The sequence below is a fragment of the Pempheris klunzingeri genome, chromosome 16 (assembly GCF_042242105.1).
Source record: "Pempheris klunzingeri isolate RE-2024b chromosome 16, fPemKlu1.hap1, whole genome shotgun sequence".
Classification (NCBI taxonomy): domain Eukaryota; kingdom Metazoa; phylum Chordata; class Actinopteri; order Acropomatiformes; family Pempheridae; genus Pempheris; species Pempheris klunzingeri.
The window spans coordinates 17,289,413-17,304,574 of record NC_092027.1 but is presented as its reverse complement, the minus strand read 5'-3'; the positions used below and the strand labels follow the sequence as shown (position 1 = coordinate 17,304,574).

Here is a 15,162-nt window from a genome sequence, read left to right as displayed (position 1 = left end):
AGAGACAACATAAAGGAGGAGTTCGTGCGAATACAGTAAAAGCTTCTGATAGAGATCGGGCGCTTTTATTTTGAAGGACGGAACAGTCAAGCCGGAAGTATTTACATCCTGTTAGCTTGTAGCAGCGAGCAGAGAGCGCTGAGACTTCACGGCTAACTGTGGCTGCTTTTCCTCCATGTCTGTCACAGTCAGAAAGAAACCACATCGACGTTAGCTGGACAAACACATAACATAAAAAAACATCCTCAGTTACCCGCTGCATGGACCTGTGAAGCCTTCATTTGCCCCGCTGACTGCGCTAGGCTGACATGGCTGCTAACCCTCCAGCGCCAGGCTTTCAGAACAAGACGCGGGTAGCCATCCTGGCGGAGCTGGACAAGGAGAAGCGGCGGCTGATGAGCAGCCCCGGAGCCAACCTGCCCCTGTCGTCCAGACCCAGCCTGAAGGAGGTGAGGGACAGCGCGGAGCAGCAGCACATCGCCGCCCAGCAGAAGGCCGCCCTGCAGCACGCTCACGTCCACTCGTCCGGCTTCTTCATCACTCAGGACTCCTCGTTTGGGAACCTCATCCTCCCGGTGCTCCCCCGGCTGGAGCCCGACCTCTGACTGGGCACCTCCCCACAAGTACTGACCAGTGCTCCGGCCCGGATGGACATGATTAACAACAGCTCACATGCACGCCATACATTTATGTCTCTCTTTTAAGCGTCCTTCGTCCTGTAAAACCTTTAGTCTTATTAGGCAACAGAATAAAATGTGCTATATGAACGCAATCAGTGGTGCATACATATATGTTGAAACATGCAATCACCATTACCTTTCTCTTCACTAGTGACGTCTTTTACACGCTGCCATGGATACAAGATGCCCTGCCGTGGTACATGTAGTCCCATAAGAGAGCAACAACACATGAATACCACAGTAGTTACTACAGTCCAGGCTTCTGTGTGGAAGCTGGTGATGGAAACAGACGTGCAGGAGGACAGAGGGGGAGAGTTTCCGCAAGAAAATACATTTTTAATACTTTTAGGAAGCTGCATGCCTCCAGGAGGAGATGATAATTGTCTAAGGAGGCAGCTGCCATAGGAGCCCAGACTGAAGGGTACCAAAGCCCCAAGTTCACTGTGTGTCAGTTTATTGCACATAACTTGATTATGTGCAAAACAGGAATTTCCAACACTTAAATACAAGATCAAGGCCACTCATTTTGCCCATTTTGTCAAGAATTCACTCACAATGTGTTTGCTTGGTGCATATGTTGTGATTTGTGATCACGAGTGTGAATAATTAAACCATGTATTTATCTGCTGTGTGCTCTGTGTTCAGTGGGAACTTGGAGATAACTGGTGTAACATACTGTTAGTCTATAGCCGTCCAACAACATCTATTTTCCACCGAAAACATATCATTTTCAGTTAATATTTCGCTCCCCTGGAAGAAGCAGAAGTTTCGCTTTTAACCTAATCCTAGGCTCCGCAATCTGCACTCGATTGCTCTCCCCTGCAGGTTAAAGTGAATCGATAGCAGAGCTGATGCTAATGCTGATGCAACACACTGGCAGGTACACCCAACCGGCTTCTCCCACACGAGTCGAGTCTCATTGTCGGAAGACAGGTTTTGAGGTGAGTCCGCAGGTTGTACAGCCTGGTTTTGTGCTTGATTAGTATTAATATCGGATAAACTGAAAACTCAGATAATACATTTGTCGCAGTTTTAACCCCGAACATCACCAAAGCGAAGTAACGTTAGCTGCACATGTTTTTTTTTTTGCTAGCTAGCGACATTTAGCTGGCTTGTTCATTCATTATCAGCGTGACGGTGAGGGGTAGCTGGCCAATAAGGTAGCAAGAGTATTATATTAAAGTTGACTGAAGGGCCTATTCCTAACATATGGAGGGAAATTGGGGACTTAACTTGTAAATACATAGCTAACATAGCTGCAATGTTAACATATTTACTTTAGGACTCGGGTCAGTTTAACGTCAACGTCATCTTTCTCAATGTCTAACTGACTCGGACAGATCAAGGTTATATGTTTTCACACTGTTATGGTCTTCTGATGAATTCGGCGTATGGTAAATTAGTGTGGCTGCTGTTTATTTCCACTCAAAATGCCCATAATTAATGTGATATCTGCTTGTCACTGCGCAGTAAGGTGCAGGTTTGGTGAAAGCAGATTATTAAGGAAACTGCCCAAACTGGACTGACAGATGTTACCAAGTCATCTCCTGTCTGTGGCTGTGGGCAGCACTAAACTGAAAGAGATTTGATAGAGTTTGAACCCTTATTTTTACGGGTTATTCGCTAAGACGACTAAATGAAACGAAGCTGCTGCCATCGGATCACAACAATGCTTCAACTCCCATCTTTCTAGTCAGAAGGCCCTGCACCATGTCAGACCAGCTGAGTCCGGATGAGAAGTTCAACCTCATTACGAGGAACCTCCAGGTGGGACACACAACCAAACATACAGTCAAAGTGAGCACCCAGTGGTTTGGTCTCATTAACCTGTTGAGCATGTGTTTTGCAGGAGGTCCTTGGCGAGGACAAGCTGAAGCAGGTTCTTCAGGAGAGGGAGCTGAAGGTGTACTGGGGCACAGCGACCACTGGCAAACCCCACGTCGCTTACTTTGTCCCCATGTCCAAGATAGCAGACTTCCTCAAGGCTGGATGTGAGGTGGGTGGATCTCGCTGAGCATCTTGTCTGTTGTTAAGGAATATGATTTAATCAGCACTTCCTGCTAAAATCAAAGCTCTGTTTGCCAGAAGTTCATATACATGTTTTTTGTTTCTTCTTCTTTTCCACAGGTCACTATTCTGTTTGCAGACTTGCATGCTTACCTGGACAACATGAAGGCCCCGTGGGAGCTGCTGGAGCTCAGGGTGAAATACTATGAGCAGGTTATCAAGGCCATGTTGGAGAGCATTGGTGTGCCTCTGGATAAACTCAAATTTGTCAAAGGAACTGACTACCAGCTCAGCAGGTCAGTTGTGCCGAGAGTCTGTCTTCATGTGCATTCATGTAACTTTAACTTCCCTGGAACAGGCTTTTGTAGCTGCAGCCGATACTCAAACTATGCCCATGTTTTTCAGAGAGTACACTCTGGACGTGTACCGTCTGTCGTCCATGGTGACGGAGCATGATGCTAAGAAGGCTGGAGCTGAGGTCGTAAAACAGGTGGAGCACCCCCTGCTGAGTGGTCTGCTCTACCCTGGACTGCAGGTAATAGCATTGGTCTAGATGGAGTAATAACAGCTACTGAGGAGTGATGTAAGATTACTTTTGGTATCCTCAACCCCCCAATAATAAACATTAACTACAGGTATTACTGTATTTACAGAAACAATGTCCATTTATTGTGATAGAAATACTCCAGATGAAAGTTGTTTAAACTAGAACAGTTATCAGATCTGATCCTGAGGGCACCCTCACATATTTAACTCTTTCGGACTCATTTTTCCTGATGTTTTTTTTTTTTTCCATAAAATTCTCATTTGGTGTTACAATGTGATTTCTCTTTGTTGGCAGGCTCTGGATGAGGAGTACCTCAAGGTGGATGCACAGTTTGGAGGAGTTGATCAGAGGAAGATTTTCACTCTGGCAGAGAAGGTACCCGCTCTCTCCATCTTTGCATATTTCTTTCAACCCTTCACCCTCTCTCTTCTCCACATCTCTGATCTTTTACAGGTGTTGACATAAATAAATAAATAAATAAATAAAAAACAATGTAAAAGTGTAACTGTCATTTCAATCGTCTCCAGTACTTGCCCTCCCTTGGCTACGCCAAGCGCGCCCATCTGATGAACCCGATGGTACCAGGACTGACGGGGGCCAAGATGAGCTCCTCAGAAGAAGTATGTAGAGTAAAACAAAAAAACAACTACGTAATTTCAGATTTCTGTGAACATTGTCGTCTAATGCTTGGAGCCCGTCATAACATTGTCTCTTTTGGCCACAGGAGTCAAAAATAGATCTCCTGGACTCCAAAGAGGATGTGAAGAAGAAGCTGAAGAAAGCTTTCTGTGAGCCAGGCAACATCCAGAACAACGGGGTCCTCTCCTTTGTCAAATATGTCATCTTCCCTCTACGTGGAGGTAGAAAACTCCCCCGTCAACTTCCATCTGATGTCTTGGCCTCTGACAACTCCTCCAATGGTGTGAAGAATATAAAATGAGTTGGTAATTGGTATCATTGTGTTTCAGATTTCTCCATCAAAAGAGACCCTAAATGGGGTGGAGACAAAACCTATATGGTGTTTGAAGAGGTGGAGAAGGACTTTGCTGAGGAGGTATGAACACACTGGCTAAATTGAAGACTTGTCTTAAATGCTTATTTTTCCCTTTGTGCTCTGGTCTAACTGTTGGTAATCTTTGACCTTGTTAGCTGGTCCATCCAGGAGACCTGAAGGCCTCAGTGGAAGTAGCACTAAACGAACTGCTGGATCCAATCAGGAAGAAGTTTCAGTCTCCTGAGCTCCGCAAACTCACTAACTCAGCCTACCCTGCCCCCTCTAAGACGAGTCAGTATTTCAGTCTTCCCTCTCTTGCATTAATCCACATATAGCAGTGTGACTGGTTCTGTTGAAAATGGGATGTCAGCTAGCTTCATGTGGAGTCTTCATTTGTGTGTGGGAGATCAGAAGCAGCAGGAAAGGGTGCCAAGGCCGGAGGAGGTGGAGGGGAAGGAGAGGACGATGAGCTGGTCCCCTCCAGACTGGACATCAGGGTGGGGAAGATCATCAGTGTGGAGAAGGTAGGATGTCGGCACCTGTTGAGCTGATCAGTGTTACGTTTCTCCAGGTGATGCCCCCCCGTATTCACATGGGGTTCTTTATTGTCCAACTTCCAGCATCCAGACGCTGATTCTCTATACCTGGAGAAGATCGATGTGGGAGAGCCAGAGCCAAGGACAGTAGTCAGCGGCCTGGTAGCTTACGTTTCACAGGAGGACTTACAGGACAGAGTGGTGTTGGTGCTGTGCAATCTGAAACCCCAGAAGATGCGAGGGATTGAATCTCAAGCCATGCTGCTATGTGCCTCTATGTGAGTGTTATTTCTGATTTGCACAAGCATGCACGGCACATCCTTCAGCTTCATTGATGTAACAGTCCCTGACCGTGTCTGATTGGTTGACTCTTAGTGAAGGGGAGCCCAGGAGGGTGGAGCCTCTGGACCCTCCAGAGGGGTCATCGCCAGGAGAACGAGTCTTCTTTGAGGGATATGAGACAGGCAAAGCGGACGACAGACTCAACCCAAAGAAGAAGGTGTGGGAGAAACTACAGGTATGTTTCAGTCCAATTTCACCGTTTCTCTATTCAGAAAGACTAATACAGGAAATACCAGTAAAGTGTTTCTTCAAAATCCAACAAGAAGAACAAGAATTGCATATTGAAATAAAACTAGTCATGTTTTCTTTATGACTATATGTCTATAATGATCGTGTTATTCTTCAGGTCGACCTGAAGATATCAGACGAGTGTGGAGCTCAGTGGAAAGACAAGCAGCTGATGACCAAACTAGGACAGATCACATGTAAGACACTCAAAGGAGGCAACATCAGTTAGACACACACATTACTTTCACCACTGAAGCTGCTCCTGCCGGTCACATCACACCAAGAACACACAACAACAAATCGCCATGGCAACAACGGTCAAACTTCATCTGGATGTTTTCCCGGAGAATGATGGGACATTGATGCCAAAAGTCTCAGATGGTTTGGACTGGCTCAGACAAATTCTGTTACCATGCTTCGACTTCATTGGAAAAATAAGAGCCTTGTACAACAAGAATTACTATAACTAATCAACTTTTGGAAGTTTGGTGTTTCTACATATACAAATACAACATGACAGAGTTCTGCAAAAGAGACATTCTGCTACTCGGATTACTTTCTTGAATGTTGCAGCTCTGGCGGCTCATTCCTGGAAGTATCTGAGGAGGAATCTCAGGTGTTTCAAAAGGGATTTAATGTTTCACGACTTTTCTTGGTCATATTGCACTGTGTCCATTGCCCTCATGGTAAATGGCCAATCTGCCAAACCTAATTAAAATCAATAGTTTTATGGGTTACAGATATCAGATGTATATAAAAATCAGTATGTCATGTACTGTAAGATGTAGGACGGTTGTATTGGGGGTAGTGCTGTACAGAAATCAATATCTGTCATATAATCAAATAATGCATCATCTCTAACATGAAATAAACGCTGGTTGAATTCTGTGGTCTGCAGAGGTTATATATATTTTTTTTTTTAGGTGAGATGTATGTATTAAGTGTAAAATCTGTCTATAAGAACGAATGCAACAAACCACATTTTTGATACACTTAGATTTTATTTATAGAAGTAATTACTGTACATAATTCTTTATAATCATCAAGGTGTTGATTTCTGACCCATCGGGAGGAGTCAGTATATTTCACTCTCCAATGATTTTGCTGGGGAAAAGCATTTTGTGCAAATAGTGATGAGCTGGATTTTCCACCATAAAAAGCTCGGGCCAGAGTTTTAGATAGAGAATGTTTGATAAAAACACTGACCTCACACCAAGTCTACTCCAGTGTATGAATCATCCAGGGCTGACCGTCACACCCATAAGCCCTAAAAGTGGTTTTCAGATGCAACGGATTATAAAATATTTCAGATTTGGTAGGAAAAGGTGACAGTGCTACTAGTGGAAACAACAACACATAAATAAATAGGATGCAAGATTTTTCAGAATGTGTTGGGCTGACCTTTAACTAAACCCAAGAAGATTGTGCAGGTTTACGCAGAAGCATCTAATCGACATTTAAGCAGTCGCTGTAATCAGTTGCTTTTCTGTGTTAAATCTTAATGGTTTGTCATCTTTAACTCTACACAAGTGCCTCTGTCCTACAATTTCATACTCTCATTCTTGATTCTTGTGAATCTGCAGCGTCCCTTTTTCTCAAACACTGTTCCAAATATGTTTTTACTCAAATCTTTAAGCAAAAAAAGTGATAAAATGCTGATTTGTCCTGTAGTTAATGCCATTGCCAGCCTTATCTGACAACGGCTCATATCCCCATGAAAATTATATATTCTATTACAACAGGGAAAAAAAAGACTTCACAGACAATAAAACTCTGTACAGAAATGCTTTGTCAAGACAAGTCTTTTTCTCTGAGCTGCAGTGACCACTACCAAATTCTACCTCTGGGAGGCGATCTTACTCAAGCCAACTATTTACAGTTCAGCTAATGTACACCATTTCATCCTGAGGGGCCTTAATAAGAGATAAACTATAGCTTAGAAAAATACTCCAGAATAAAGCTATCATAAGAAAGTGGGAGCGAGACATTTTTTTGCATAAATATGTAGGAAGGCCATTACAGGCTAAGGCTTTTGGAGAAGACTAAACACACACAAAACTCTGATAGCTGAGTTGTACGTCTCTCAGTGATGTCAGTCCTTGCTGTGAGTTGTCCTTTTACTTGCTTGTAGTCTTTGCTTGTTCCTCTGGCATGAGCCTGGTTCTTAGTTAGTCTTTCAAAACAGTGTCTCTATTGTGTCTGCTGTCACTCGTGTAGCTGAAAGGGGAAAGATCAGAGAAGGTTTGACGTTATGGCATCAGGGTAATACAGTCACAGGAACACATGTAATGAATATTCTGTCCTAATCGAATTCAATCACAGACATGATCATGAGCTCCAGGTTAAGGCAGATTGAAGCACATGCTCGCACATTGACAAGGAAAAAGCTGCAGGCAAGCTGGCAGCTTTTGTGTTGTATTTGTGTGAAGGGAGGCTTGAGTGTGCAGTTTTCTCCTGTTGGTATGGAGAGCAAAAAATATGCTCTTTAAGGCTATGTTAAACTGCTTAGATGCTCGAGATCATTTTAATGCTAGAATTTGCACTCTTCATGTCAAGAGAGTGGCACGTTAGCTATTGATTGATGCGAGCACTGACTCAGCCTTAATGAGTTTACACACTCAGCAGCATCACCCTGAAACACATCAAGCACGGCAGTGGCTATCCATCATGACTTTCACAAAGACAATGACAGGAAATCATGATAAATAATGTTGCTGCTCTTACTTGTTGTCTCTGGGGGTGTTATTCCACTCGTATGCTGTACTCCTCCTATTGCTCCATTTCCTTCAAGGCTTAAGTCCATCTTTGCTGAGCGAGCAGGAAGATTCTGTGAAGGACTGATGCTCCCGTGGGCTGGTTTCTTAGCTACTGGTGGAGGAACTTTGTCAGACTTGACCCCACCATTGGAGAAAGTGGCGGCCTTTGATTGGTCAGACACCTGCATGAGTTCGGCAGCCAAGCACTGCTTCAGACTTGCCTGAGCTTCAGGGGAGGAGGGGGCCGCTGCTGTCTCTATGACAACCTTTTTTGTGCTCCTGGAGAAGATGAAGCTGGCGGTAGAGGCGGGGGACATGAGCATGTCACACCCTTCGGGTGATTTCACGGACAGAGCGCCTTGGTCTCCGACACAGCTGTAAGTGGATGGTCTCACACCCAGTCGGGATTGAAGACTATCTCTTGAAGACATGGCTGCAGTTTTCATACGTATGGCTTCCTGTAAGCGCATGGAAGGGGTGTTTAGTGTCACAGAGGATATTTTTACTGTCTGAGGGGGAGATTTTAGTGACAGAGACTTGCGGATAGGCTTCTGTGGAATGTTGTGAGGTCCTGGGCTCGAGACTTGGCAGTTCTCCTGAACTGGAGCTACCTGGTGTGTTGACTTGTCCTCTGATGGAGCTTTCACCTGATCTTCAGTCATGTTGACTGATCTGAGACGCACCATCTGAAGCAGAGAGGGTGTGACTAGTGGTATGTTAGCATCCTCTTTGGGAATGGGTGCACTTTTGTGACGGGAAAGGAGCTCCTTGCTCCTGGTGTCTCGATTTGCTACACTGGGCTGCCTTCTGAAATTAATCCCGTGGGTTAAATTCTCTGCTGGTAAAGGAGGTGCTAGTGGGACAGTAACTGCAGGCTGGGCACTGACTGGAGGCTCTGAGGGAGACTGATCTTCAATTTTCAGAGAGTCTCGCCTCAGGAAACTGCTGGGAGGAACCAAAGCAGAGACTGAGACTGGTTTCTCTGCTCTTGTAATAGGCGGCAAAGGAGGTGCCTCCATTTGTGTAGGTGGGCCATTGTTTGAAACCGGTAAAAAACTCTGTTCTGATCTGCAAGATATCTCATTGCTGATGTTAGCTTTTGAAACTTGCAGGACAACCTCTGGTTTGGAGTCAGTTACTGTTTGTGGAACAGCAGGGGGTATATCTGGAATTTGTCCATGCACAGATGTCTCAGCTTCACTTGAATCCTCAGCTGTCTCACCAACATCCTCTGTGGGTATTTCTGAGACATCCAGCTCTGTGATACAACTATCCGTCACTTTTGGCTCATTGTCCGTCACAAAGGGTGGAGGAGGTGGAGGAAAGTCAACCTCATCTCCTCCATCGAAGACTGAGTCTCCTTCCATTGGAGGTGGAGGAGGTGGCCAGCTAGACTCTACGACATGGATCTCCTCCTGTACCCTCAGTAAGTCATCTGGTGGTGTAGATACTGATGAAGGAGGTGTTTTTCTTGACAGAGGAGGTGTGGGGTGGTATGCCGGGGGAGGAGTAGGCGGTGGCGAGGCCTTAGTAATTTTTGGGACCTCTACAGTGAGCAACTGCATGGAAGTGTCCTCGCATTTGTCCATCGCATTATCATCTTTGTCAACTAAAACTGTGAGCCCATTCTCTGAAGAGGTTGTTTGGTTCTCAACAGGTATATGATCTTCTGTTGTGGCACAGTGACTTGTCTGCTTCTGCTGTCTATCCACTGAGTGCTCTGTTGATACCAATTCCTCTCTGTGCAGTCCTGTCATGGGTTTCTTCATGACAGGAGGAGGATCTTTCTTTGGAGTTGTGTCTTGACCCTCTAGGTCCTTTACTACGGGGCTACTACTCTGCTCTTCTTTCTGAATGTCTGCACTTCCTTCCATCCTTTCTTCTTGTCGTTCGATACCTGGACATTTCTTATTCTCCAGCTCCTCGTGAACATCTTCAGGACCTGTTGCTAACAATGTCTCAGGCTCTGCTTTGCTTTCTGACAATTCTAAAACAGATTTGTCTTTACATGATATGGTTTCAACTAAAACTGGCATCTCCTTGCTGGCTTCAGTCTGGGTTCCTGCTTGTTTGACTGTGCTGTCCCGTATCTGTGTTAGGTTGTGGGCTGCTCTGTTGACATTAGGGCAAGGCCCACACAGGAGGTCAAAGGAGCGCCTGTTGTGAGCCCATGTCTCTGGAGGAGGAGGGCATGGTGCTTTGACTTTGGGAGGTGGTGGGATGTTAAACAGCTCTCTGACTTCAGCTCTCAAAGTTGAAGAATTGTTATTGGGAAACAGTTCTTTTGCAGCAACAGTGGGTGGAGATCCCTGTGGAGGCAGACTGGTGCTACATGTGGAAACATCTGGATTGACAGGCTCAGATGTACCCGATGATAGTGAGGTAAGAGAGGAGGAAGGAGAAGCTGCTGAGGATGAGGCCCGAGACACTGATCTCTCTGGTTTGACCGGTTTCATCTTCTGTTTGTCAGGGGATGTTGGGGAGATCCCTTTTGGGGAAAGTGTTGGAGTGCCGCTCTGGCTGGAGTAGCCACTGGAAGGAGACATAGTCCGTTCAAATTTCCCCTCTTCCGAGGTAGTTTTCTGTGGGGAGGAGCTGCTGGGTTCTGCCTCCCTGGAAGAGGCCTGTGTGGGGCTTAAAGGACTGGAGGAAGCATCTAGAGAGCTGGATTCAGTGGAGTTCGATACAGGGGTGGGGGTCTTACTGGTATCTGAAGTGACTGATTTTATCTCCTCCTTTGCTACAATATTCTCTGTGGCATTTGCCACCTCTCCAGACACAGAGTCATTGAGATCTTTGATCTCCACCAGAACCCTGGAGTTGCTCCTGATCTTATTACTATGCAGAGAGTTTGTTCTCCTTGGAGGTGCTGGGGGTTGCTTGGTCTTCATCACAGATAGACTACGAGTGAAATTCCGTTTGGTTGCATCCTCTCCGGCATTCACTAACCCTGAAAGACCACACTCAGATCCTTGACTTGTAACAACATTTTCACCTTTACTGCTAGAGCTGCTAATCATGCTAACTGAGCTACGGAGACTGAGAAGGTCCCCACTGGACTGTTCTGCCTGGCTTTCCTGCCCATTTAGTCGCACTCTCTGTGAGTTGCCACTATGTGTGCTGCCCTTGGAGGATACAGGGGAGGAGTTCGAAATAATAGTCTTTGAAGACTTTGACTCGCTCCAGTTTGACCCTGAAGCCGATGTAGGCATTGGTGTGGAGTCGCTGTGGGAATTGTCTGTCTGGTAACCATCTCCATCTGATCTTCTGGACAAAAAAGGGCTGACTGATGAGTCTGCGGATGCCAGGCTGCTTTTGCTTACAGTGCGGACACTGCCGCCATGGTTTACACTGCTGCCACGTGTCCGGCTGCTGCTGCGGTCAATCTCTATGACTTCAATAGAGGCTGGCAAGACTGCATTAGGGATGATTGTAGACAAGTAGGTGGCCTGAGGGGATATGGACATCACTGGGCCCTAGAAAAAAAAAAACAGAAGTAGGATTTCGCAGCTAAACCTCTAAAATGGTCAAGACAGATTCAGGTGTGATACTGACGGCTGAAGTTTCAGAAAACTAGCTGATCTCATTCTTACTTGGGGTTCCTGGAGGAAACTAAACATCGCTGAAGGAGAGAATGATGAGGAAGTGGTCGTGCCAGGTACTGCAAGGGACTTGGGCCTCAGGGAGCCCAAGCCCTGGTGGTTGAAGGACTGCTCGTCTTGGTGCATTGCCTGTAGGTGCTTCTTCAGCAGCTGTTCATCTGTGGATGCCTGCTTAGCAGTGGAAAGAGGACCATTTTAAGTAATGAAAACCTGTAATACGTTGACACCTTCTCATTCAATGTGTTTTCTTTATCTGTATTGTTTTGTATATTGTAGATTAATATTGAAGACATCAAAACTATGAAGGAACACATGGAATTATGTAGTAAACAAAAACCAGAATATCTTTTATATTTTAGATTCTTCAAAGTGGCCACCTTTTGCTTTGATGACAACTTTGCACACTCTTGGCATTTTCTCAGTCAGCTTCATTGGGTCATCACCTGGAGTGTTTTCCATTAACATATGTGTCTTGTCAAGAGTTAATTTCTTCTTTAAGTGTGTTGAGACCATCAGTTGTGTTGTGCAGAGCCAGGGTTGGTACACAGTTCTACAGAGTGAATAGCCGTATTCCACTACTGTTCTCATTCATATCATGGTGAGAACCACTTAACTATGTAAAGCGAAACGACAGTCCATCATTACTTTAAGACATGAGGGTCATTCAGTCCAGAAAATTTCAAGAACTTTGAATGTATCTCAAGAGCAGTCAGAAAAACCATCAAACGCTATGATGACACTGGCTCTCACACCCCAGGAAAGGAAGACCAAGAGTTACCTCTGCTGCAGAAGATAAGTCCATTACAGTTACCAGCCTCAGAAACCGCAAATTAAAAGCATCTCAGATGTAGATTCCACACAAATGCTTCACAGAGTTCAAGTAGCAAATATGTCAGCAAACGTCAGATGACCTGGCCTCCACAATTACCTGACCTAAACCCATTTGAGATGGTCTGCAATTAGTTGGACTGCAGAGTGAAGAAAAAGCAGCCAACAAGTGCTCAGCACCTCTGGGAAGTCCCTCAAGAGTCTTGGAAAAGCATTCCATGAACCACTTTCATGAAGCTGAGAATAGTGTGCAAAGCTGTAATCAAGGTCAAATGAAGGTGGCCACTGTGATGAAACTAAAATATAAAACATATCCTGGTTTGTTTACTACATTATTCCATCTGTGTTCCTTGATAGTTTTGATGTCTTCACTATTAATGTACAATGTAGGACATAATAAAAATACAGAAAAAACATTGAATGAGAAGGTGTGTTCAAACCTTTGACTGGCACTGTACTTTCTGGAGAACCCTTTACCTCCAGCTCTGAAAGGTGCACCCTTGCTCCCTCCTTATTCGCTACTGGAGTCCCTCCATCAACTGTAGGAATGATAACAACCCCTGAGTGGCTGTTTTTGTTGATTTGCTGTCCGTCATGATTAAGGGGCTGGGTAGAAACGAGTGGCTGGAACGTTGAGCTTCTGTGCAACGCTGGGAAGAGGGCAAAGCACCGTCAATAACATGTTTACCACCAAGGACACCCGATGTCTACTGGTTTAATGAAGATGATCGTGTTGACGTACCAAGTTCTTTCTGGACCTGGTTGGGAATACCCATGATGGTGGTCCTCCTGCTCCTCTTCCGGCTCTTATCTAATCGTTTTACTGGATTCAGGGGCTTGAATGTAGAACCTGAAAGACAGAAGAAAAACTGTCTAATTGCAGTAATTGTATTGAAGGAGGGTTATATTTGCAATGAGGAAACTTAATTCAGCACTGGTTAAATAATGGGAGCAATGCACAACATGTAGAATGTGTATAATGCACTGAAACCCCAAGTATATTAGGGAACTGGCTTTTCTAGGGGATTTTAAAAAAGGTTGTTTGAAATATGGATCAGAATACCAATCACAATTTCTTTGTGCACACACACACACACACACACACACAGAACAGCGTATTGTGCCTTCCAGCTGTGATATGCAGAGGCAGCCGCAGTGCTGTCTTCAGATGTGTAGAACTTCTGAGTAGCTGAAAAAAGCTTCAGCTGTGTGTGTGTGTCAAATTCCTTTTCCTTTGATTTCACACCATATCTGCAGAGGCACCACGCAGCTGGGAATGAGACGTGCATGCTAAATGGGTACACGCCAATGACTCGTAATAAAGAAGCAAACCTAGGAACAAAGCTCAAACTGCTTTCAAGGGCACAAGCGCTATGATTAGCTCCTATTTCTCCAAGATGAGCGAGATACGAATGCTTCCTATCCAAGTCTCTGAACACACACGCAAGCAGAGCTGTTATTTACCTTGGCGGGTGAGCACAGGCCTAGTCGACACTGCAGAGGTTACTGTGGTATCAGTGCTCCCGGCAGTGGATCTCGTCTCTGGAGAGCCACCTCCGTCCTTGGAGCTGATATCCTGCTCCGGACGTAGAGTGTCTGTAGACTGCAGGGGAGACACACACACATGCACACACGCATGCATAGCAGCGTTTAGTTAGGTGGCGTACATTATATGAAGGAAGTGACAAATGATCCACAGAGCTTTTAGGACACTTACAGCAATGCTCTCATTGTCAGGAAAGTTCACTCCATTCTTGTGCTCTGTGTGAACCAAAGAGACGAGGATCAGAATCTAAATACACTTATCCCCCATCCATCGTTAAATATTTATTATCAGTGATATAATCATAGATAGAAAGGTGGGTAAACTAAAGCTCCAGCTGTTGACCTTCATACAGAAAAACACTCCTATGCCTTTTATCAGTCAGATAATACTTACTACTAATACTATAATGCACTATACTACCATGTGTCAAACCTTATTTAGATGAGTTTGCATTCATTTTCTTACATATAAAGCACAACTCTGTCAGTGTCTACTGTAATTACGTATTATATGTCTTATTTGTAGTGACCTTCCTGCTGCAGTATCTTGAGGCCTTCCTGGGCCTCAGTGTGTAGGTCCTCCAGGTACTGTGGCCTGCTGCCCTCAATGAAAACATTCTCCTGGTAGTGCTGAGAGGTGCTGTAGTGGACGGCCAACCTCTTTTGGTCTTCATTACCCTTTGGGCCAGCTGATGAGAGGGAAAACAGAGAGAAAATCAAATGTAATTGGTTGACAGGATAATAAACGTTTTTGCCGTTGTGCTCTAGAATTAATTATATTAATTTCAGTGTAAACTGACTGGAATGGGTATCAGACTAACACTCTTTAAGTGTCATTTAACAGCAGCTTATTACACTTACACTGTGTATCTAATTTGCACTTTGGACCAAACAAGCCACACTTTACTCACTAAATACATCAGCTTTGTCCAAGCCATTTAAACTATCTTACACTGAGAGGTCATCCCAAAGTAATTCCTTTGTCCTCTCAGGATACAAACAGCAACACACATACAAACAGACCCAACAGGTGTCTGTTGGCCAATACATTTATCAGCTTTACAGTGAATCCTCTGGACCTCCATGTGACAAGAGCG

General features: G+C 44.8%; 2 protein-coding genes and 1 pseudogene across 4 annotated transcripts in view; 2 read left to right on the top strand and 1 right to left on the bottom strand.

The window, feature by feature from the left end:
* The first annotated feature begins 120 nt into the window (after positions 1-120).
* On the top strand, positions 121-1,290 carry LOC139215680 (SOSS complex subunit C pseudogene; annotated as a pseudogene).
* Positions 1,291-1,430: 140 nt separating this feature from the next.
* Positions 1,431-6,224, top strand: yars1 (tyrosyl-tRNA synthetase 1). Of its 2 annotated transcripts, none has more exons than XM_070846270.1 (14): positions 1,431-1,621; positions 2,378-2,447; positions 2,530-2,676; positions 2,808-2,983; positions 3,093-3,222; positions 3,529-3,609; positions 3,762-3,854; positions 3,959-4,094; positions 4,203-4,288; positions 4,384-4,519; positions 4,640-4,752; positions 4,849-5,042; positions 5,140-5,281; positions 5,453-6,224. In XM_070846270.1, the coding sequence occupies exons 2-14, from the start codon at positions 2,391-2,393 to the stop codon at positions 5,561-5,563; spliced, it is 1,602 nt and encodes a 533-aa protein (XP_070702371.1). In that variant the 5' UTR covers positions 1,431-1,621; positions 2,378-2,390; the 3' UTR covers positions 5,564-6,224. The 2 variants fall into 2 exon arrangements, with proteins under 2 accessions (XP_070702371.1, XP_070702370.1); XM_070846269.1 differs by having other exon boundaries at positions 2,374-2,447.
* Positions 6,225-7,483: 1,259 nt separating this feature from the next.
* The window catches only part of nhsl3 (NHS like 3), a 35,073-nt gene continuing 27,394 nt past the window's right edge, over positions 7,484-15,162 (bottom strand). Inside the window, exons 3-10 of one of the 2 annotated variants that reach the window (XM_070846591.1) lie at positions 14,596-14,754; positions 14,238-14,281; positions 13,985-14,123; positions 13,263-13,370; positions 12,998-13,170; positions 11,684-11,863; positions 8,059-11,566; positions 7,484-7,551 (exon numbers count right to left, since the gene is read on the bottom strand). In XM_070846591.1, the coding sequence (XP_070702692.1) occupies positions 7,511-7,551; positions 8,059-11,566; positions 11,684-11,863; positions 12,998-13,170; positions 13,263-13,370; positions 13,985-14,123; positions 14,238-14,281; positions 14,596-14,754 (4,352 nt within the window). In that variant the 3' untranslated portion in view covers positions 7,484-7,510. The remainder of the gene's footprint in view (positions 7,552-8,058; positions 11,567-11,683; positions 11,864-12,997; positions 13,171-13,262; positions 13,371-13,984; positions 14,124-14,237; positions 14,282-14,595; positions 14,755-15,162) is intronic. The other variant, XM_070846592.1, reaches the window with a different exon arrangement.